Source organism: Leucoraja erinacea, unplaced genomic scaffold, assembly GCF_028641065.1.
Source record: "Leucoraja erinacea ecotype New England unplaced genomic scaffold, Leri_hhj_1 Leri_312S, whole genome shotgun sequence".
NCBI classification, from domain to species: domain Eukaryota; kingdom Metazoa; phylum Chordata; class Chondrichthyes; order Rajiformes; family Rajidae; genus Leucoraja; species Leucoraja erinaceus.
In genome coordinates, this window is record NW_026576213.1 from 135001 (window position 1) to 142500 (window position 7500).

The following is a 7500-nucleotide window of genomic DNA, read 5'->3' on the forward strand; positions in this document are numbered from 1 at the left end:
GTTCCCTCATGTTCCCTCGGTACCTTTCCTGTCCATGTACCCGTCCAAGTGTCTTTAAAAGCTGATATAGTACCGGCCTCAACTACCTCTTCCAATGGCTCTATCTATCATTTTTATTTTCAAAATCTCAGACAGAAGCGACAAGAGGGAGTGGGAGCAAGAGTGCCCCCTTTTTTGGGGGGGGGGGGGTGAGAAAGTTTAAAAATGTAATAGTTATAAAATGGATTCAGCTGTAGATTTAGAAACATAGAAAATAGGTGCAGGAATTCCACAAATGCACAACCCTCTGGGTGAAAAAGTTTTTTCTCACCTCAGTCTTAAATGACCTCCCCTTTATTCTAAGACTGTGTGGCCCCTGGTTCTGGACTCGCCCAACATTGGGAACATTTTTCCTGCATCTAGCTTGTCCAGTCATTTTATAATTTTATATGTTTCTATAAGATATCCCCTCATCCTTCTAAACTCATTTAGAAGCAATAAAATGGATGCTTAACCTTTCTCCCACTACATAGAAACATAGAAATTAGGTGCAGGAGTAGGCCATCCGGCCCTTCGAGCCTGCACCGCCATTCAATATGATCATGGCTGATCATCCAACTCAGTATCCCGTACCTGCCTTCTCTCCATACCCTCTGATCCCCTTAGCCACAAGGGCCACATCTAACTCCCTCTTAAATATAGCCAATGAACTGGCCTCGACTACCCTCTGCGGCAGAGTTCCAGAGATTCACCACTCTCTGTGTGAAAAAAGTTCTTCTCATCTCGGTTTTAAAGGATTTCCCCCTTATGCTTAAGCTGTGACCCCTTGTCCTGGACTTCCCCAACATCGGGAGCAATCTTCCTGCATCTAGCCTGTCCAACCCCTTAAGAAATTTGTAAGTTTCTATAAGATCCCCTCTCAATCTCCTAAATTCTAGAGAGTATAAACCAAGTCTATCCAGTCTTTCTTCATAAGACAGTCCTGATATCCCAGGAATCAGTCTGGTGAACCTTCTCTGCACTCCCTCTATGGCAATAATGTCCTTCCTCAGATTTGGAGACCAAAACTGTACACAATACTCCAGGTGTGGTCTCACCAAGACCCTGTACAACTGCAGTAGAACCTCCCTGCTCCTATACTCAAATCCTTTTGCTATGAAAGCTAACATACCATTCGCTTTCTTCACTGCCTGCTGCACCTGCATGCCTACTTTCAATGACTGGTGTACCATGACACCCAGGTCTCGCTGCATCTCCCCTTTGCCTAGTCGGCCACCATTTAGATAATAGTCTGCTTTCCTGTTTTTGCCACCAAAATGGATAACCTCACATTTATCCACATTATACTGCATCTGCCAAACATTTACCCACTCACCCAGCCTATCCAAGTCACCTTGCAGTCTCCTAGCATCCTCCTCACAGCTAACACTGCCCCCCAGCTTAGTGTCATCCGTAAACTTAGAGATATTGCCTTCTGACTGCAAGGGACCTACATTTGTTTTAACTAATCACTAATCTTTTCACATATCTATAAAAACTTTTGCAGTCAGTTTTTATGTTCCCTGCCAGTTTTCTTTCATAATCTATTTTTCCTTTCCTAATTAAGCCCTTTGTCCTCCTCTGCTGGTCTCTGAATTTCTCCCAGTCCTGCTGCTTTTTCTGGCTAATTTGTATGCATCATCCTTCGCTTTGATACTATCCCTGATTTCCCTTGTTATCCATGGATGCACTACCTTCCCTGATTTATTCTTTTGCCAAACTGGGATGAACATTTTTTGTAGTTCATCCATGCAGTCTTTAAATGTCTTGCATTGCATATCCACCGTCAACCCTTTTAGAATTAATTGCCAGTCAATCTTGGCCAATTCACGTCTCATACCCTCAAAGTTACCTTTCTTTAAGTTCAGAACCATTGTTTCTGAATTAACAATGTCACTCTCCATCCTAATGAAGAACTCAACCATATTATGGTCACTCTTGCCCAAGGGGGCACGTACAACAAGATTGCTAACTAACCCTTCCTCATTACTCAATACCCAGTCTAAAATAGCCTGCTCTTTCGTTGGTTCCTCTACATGTTGATTTAGATAACTATCCCGTATACATTCCAAGAAATCCTCTTCCTCAGCACCCCTGCCAATTTGATTCACCCAATCTATATGTAGATTGAAGTCACCCATTATAACTGTTTTGCCTTTGTCGCACGCATTTCTAATTTCCTGTTTGATACCATCTCCAACTTCACTACTACTGTTAGGTGGCCTGTACACAACACCCACCAGCGTTTTCTGCCCCTTAGTGTTTCGCAGCTCTACCCATACCGATTCCACATCCTCCAAACTAATGTCCTTCCTTTCCATTGCATTAATCTCCTCTCTAATCAGCAATGCTACCCCACCTCCTTTTCCTTTCTCTCTATCCCTTCTGAATATTGAATATCCCTGGATGTTCAGCTCCCAGCCTCGGTCACCCTGGAGCCATGTCTCCGTGATCCCAACTGTATCATAGTCATTAATAGCTATCTGCACATTCAACTCATCCACCTTATTACGAATGCTCGTTGCATTGAGACACAAAGCCTTCAGGCTTGTTTTTACAACACTCTTACCGCTTATACAATTATGTTGAAAAGTGGCCCTTTTTGATTTTTGCCCTGGTTTTGTCTGCCTGCCACTTTTACTTTTCACCTTGCTACCTATTGCTTTTACCCTCATTTTACACCCCTTGATCTCTACGCTCACACATTTAAGAAACCCTTTCCCTTTAACTCCATCCTCCACTATCCCATTCGACACCCCACCCCCCTTATTCAGTTTAAAGCCACCCGTGTAGCAGTGGCAAACCTGCCTGCCAGAATGCTGGTCCCACACCTGTTAAGATGCAATCCGTCCCTTTTGTACAGTTCCCCCTTACCCCAAAACAGATCCCAGTGATCTAAGAATCTAAATCCCTGCCCCGTGCACCAGTTCCTCAGCCACACGTTCAGGTCCCGTATCTCCCTGTTCCTGCTCTCGCCAGCACGGGGAACTGGAAGCAAACCGGAGATAACAACCCTGGAGGTCCTGCTTTTCAACATTTTTCCGAGCTCTCTAAAGTCACGCTGCAGAATATTCATCCCCTTCTTTCCGACATCGTTTGTGCCGACATGCACTACCACTTCCGGATGTTCACCTTCGCCCTTGAAGATTTTCTGCACTCTGTCCGTGACATCCTGGATCCTGGCACCGGGAAGGCAGCACACCATCCTCGCATCCCGTCTGTTGCCGCAGAAACCCCTGTCCATACCTCTCACAATGGAGTCTCCCACTACAATGGCCTTGCCTGCCTTAGGCCTTTTTGGTTTTGGCTCAACAGCCCTATTCGCATCGCAAGCCAGTCCGCCGCTCAGTGTAAACACGTCTTCTGTCCCAACAGCTTCTAAGCGGGTGAACCTGTTTACAAGAGGTACACCACCCGGGGACGTTGGCATTCCATGCTTCCCTCCCTTTCTCACTGTCTCCCACCTTCTCTCTTCCAGTACCTTAGGAAGTACACTAGTGACAGTTCTGCACAATAACATAAATGTTTTGCCTTCTATTACGCAAGCAAGATTTCAGCACAATAACACTCAATATTTTTGCTCTATGATATAAGCAATCAGAAAAATGTTCAGACAATGGTTCTATCCCTCTGCTCTACAGATTGCAATGTACAAACAATAGATCAACAAGGTCAAACAAACAAAAGTGTTTGAATCTGCAAAAAATAGCTCCTTCAGCATAACTATATATGGGCTAACCTTTCCTCTATCTGAAGAACCTGTCAATGCTAACAGGCAAGAGGCTGTACAATGCGATGAAAGATAAAGAATTGCTGAATTGCTGATTATCAGGGTATAAATATATCTGTTTGAACATTACCTCTGTGTATGGGGATAGAGTGACCATTTTACATACTGTGAGAGATGACTGCCACACCCATCTGGGCAAAATAAAGATTTACTGCTTTATTACTAATTATTGGGTTGTTATCTGTTTGAAGCAAAAACAAACCTTAACAGGGGGGTCCGAGGACCATCGGGGCAGTGGTCCACATCCGGCATGGAATCTCACACCCCACACACTCACACTTATGTAAAACACACACACTCATACACACACATTCATATGGTTACTCACCCTCATGCACATACACACATACTCTCTCACACATACGTACACAAACTCATACTCACATGCTCACTCTTACACACTCACTATCACACATTTATACATTCTCACACATTGGACCCGGACTCACTCACACGATCACACACAGACTCTTACACACTCAAACTAAAACACACACACTCACTCTCACACACACTCAGAAACATACACATATCCACTCACACGTACAGACGCACAGATACTTACACACACACTCATACACAAACACTCACTCTCACATACACCACCCAACCCCAGCAACTCTCCCCATCCCCCCTCCTTGCTCGGCCCCTCGGTCACGAGTCTTCCTTCTCTTGGTGCCTGGGAACAAAAACAAGAGAGGGGCGGAGTTGAGGAAAGGTGGCAGTGGTGTGAGCGGGCTGACAGTGACAACGAGATCCCACCCTTCCCCGACACTCCCACACCGCGGCATCGGTTCACCAGCGAACCCTGGGCCCGATCCCTGTTGTTGTGGACCCAATGGGTCGAAGGGCCTGAATTACCGAGGTAAGATTTAATAGCTACCTGAGGTTTGTGCAACTTTGTAGGTTAATGGGTCTCGGTGGATTGTCCCGAGTGTGTGCAGGACAGGAATTGTGTACGGGCGATCGCTGGTCGGTGTGGACTTGGTGGGCCGAAGGGTTTGTTTCCACGCTGTATCTCTAGACTGCACTCCCACTGACGGTGGGGGACGCAGTGCCCACCATGAACTCCCCCTCACCTGGGTGTCATGGTACATGCAGGTACAGCAGGCAGTGAAGAAAGCGAATGGTATGTTAGCATTCATAGCAAAAGGATTTGAGTATAGGAGCAGGGAGGTTCTACTGCAGTTGTACAGGGTCTTGGTGAGACCACACCTGTTTTGGTCTCCTAATCTGAGGAAAGACATTCTTGCCATAGAGGGAGTACAAAGAAGGTTCACCAGACTGATTCCTGGGATGTCAGGACTTTCATATGAAGAAAGACTGGATAGACTCGGCTTGTACTCGCTAAAATTTAGAAGATTGAGGGGGAATCTTATAGAAACTTACAAAATTCTTAAGGGGTTGGACAGGCTAGATGCAGGAAGATTGTTCCCGATGTTGGGGAAGTCCAGAACAAGGGGCCACAGTTTAAGGATAAGGGGGAAATCTTTTAGGACCAAAATGAGAAAAACAAATTCACTCAGAGAGTGGTGAATCTCTGGAATTCTCTGCCACAGAAGGTAGTTGAGGCCACAGTTCATTGTCTATATTTAAGAGGGAGTTAGATGTGGCCCTTGTGGCTAAAGGGATCAGGGGGTATGGAGAGAAGGCAGGTACAGGATACTGAGTTGGATGATCAGCCATGATCATCTTGAATGGCGGTGCAGGATCGAAGGGCCAAATGGCCTACTCCTGCACCTATTGTCTATGTTTCTATGTTTCACCGCACCCACCTGCAGCTGGTACACGTGTAGAAGACCGTCTGCCCTTCATCTGCCGAGCGTGTCTGCCGGGTGTGGTACTCCATCCCCTCATGCCCGCAGCGGGAACACTTGCGGTCCACCTGTGGGCACAAGACCCGCCGCCGTTAGTGGAGGCCACACGGGGCAGCACGGTGGCACAGCGGTAGAGTTGCTGCCTCACAGTGCCAGAGACCCGAGTTCGAACCTGACCACGGGTGCCGTTCGTTACGGAGTTTGCACAATTTCCCCGTGACCAGCGTGCGTTTTCCTTCCGCACTCCAAAGACGTACAGGTTTGTAGGTTAATTGGCTTGATGTGATTGCAAATTGGCCCCAGTGTGTGCAGAGTAAAGTTAGTTTGCGGGGATCACAGGTCGGTGCGGGCTCGGTGGGCCGAAGGGCCTGTTTTCCTCGTTGTATCTCTAAACTGATCAACTAAACACGGGGGCTGTGCCACCTTGTCTCCCTAGAGCTAGAGGGTGGTTCTCTGCAGGCGGGGTGGGGTAGGGGGGGCAATGAATGTGCCCGCTGCCGACTCAAGGGGCTATTGGACAGGGCAAGCCATCGCTGGAGAACACCAGGCTCCATAACGGGTGCAGGTTGTGGATAAGGGGCACGATGGCACAGAGGTGGAGTCGCTGCCTCACAGCGCCGGAGACCCGGGTTCGCTCCCGACTACGGGTGCTGTCTGTACGGAGTCTGTACGTTCTCCCCGTGACCTGCGTTGGTTTTCTCCGAGATCTTCGGTTTCTTCCCACACTACAAAGACCGACAGGTTTGTGGGTTAATTGGCTTGGTATAAATGTCAATTGTCCCTAGTGTGTGTAGGGTAGTGTAAGTGCGCAGGGATCGCTGGTCGGCCTGTTCCCGCGCTGTATCTCTAAACTAAACTAAGGGACGGGGTGGCGGGAGGGTGTGGGGTGTGGAGTTACGGTGGGCGGGTGAGGGGCGGTGCGCTGGGTTTTTTCTGCCATCCGATGCCCGCGGACACTCACCTCCGGCCCAATGGGCTCCCTCGCCTCGTCCTCCATGGTCAGGGTGGCGCGCAGCGAGTCCGGGTCGTTGAACACCACCTCCGATAGTATCTCCGTCCCTTCGAACGCTGCGGGAGAGAAGAGGAGAACGAGTGAGCAGGAGGCAGGGAACAGGGGCTGCAACCGGGAATAAATACATCTTCATAAGTCACAGGAGCAGTATTAGGCCATTCGGTCCATGAAGTCTACTCCACCACACAATTATGGCTGTTCTATCTTTCCCTCTCAACCCCATTCTAATGCCTTCTCCACATAACCTTTATATACAGACAAGGCCAACAACAGACCAAAAGAATTGATTGAATGATACATAGAAAATAGGTGCAGGAGTAGGCCATTCGGCCCTTCAAGCCTGTGCTAATCTAGCCTGTCTCAAAGGTGCTAATCATATATCCTACTTTCCCATCCAAGTCATAAAAATATGAAATAAACATAGAACATAGAAAATAGGTGCAGGAGTAGGCCATTCGGCCCTTCGAGCCTGCACCGCCATTCAATATGATTATGGCTGATCATCCAACTCAGTATCCCGTACCTGCCTTCTCTCCATACCCCCTGATCCCTTTAGCCACTAGGGCCACATCTAACTCCCTCTTAAATATAGCCAATTAACTGGCCTCAATTATCTTCTGTGGCAGAGAATTCCACAGATTCACCACTCTGTGTGAAAAATGTTTTTCTCATCTTGGTCCTAAAAGATTTCCCCCTTATCCTTAAACTGTGACCCCTTGTCCTGGACTTCCCCAACATCGGGAACAATCTTCCTGCATCTAGCCTGTCCAACTCCTTAAGAATTTTGTACATTTCTATGAGATCCCCCCTCAATCTTCTAAATTCTAGCGAGTACAAGTCGAGTCTATCCAGTCTTTCTTCAT

The 7500-nt window shown here is 47.5% G+C and overlaps 1 protein-coding gene across 1 annotated transcript in view; it reads right to left on the reverse strand.

The window, feature by feature from the left end:
* Positions 1–3938: 3938 nt before the first annotated feature.
* The window catches only part of polr1h (RNA polymerase I subunit H), a 7795-nt gene continuing 4233 nt past the window's right edge, over positions 3939–7500 (reverse strand). The window contains exons 3-5 of the mRNA XM_055630304.1: positions 6587–6693; positions 5584–5693; positions 3939–4487 (exon numbers count right to left, since the gene is read on the reverse strand). Of these exons, the coding sequence (XP_055486279.1) occupies positions 4463–4487; positions 5584–5693; positions 6587–6693 (242 nt within the window). The 3' untranslated portion in view covers positions 3939–4462. The remainder of the gene's footprint in view (positions 4488–5583; positions 5694–6586; positions 6694–7500) is intronic.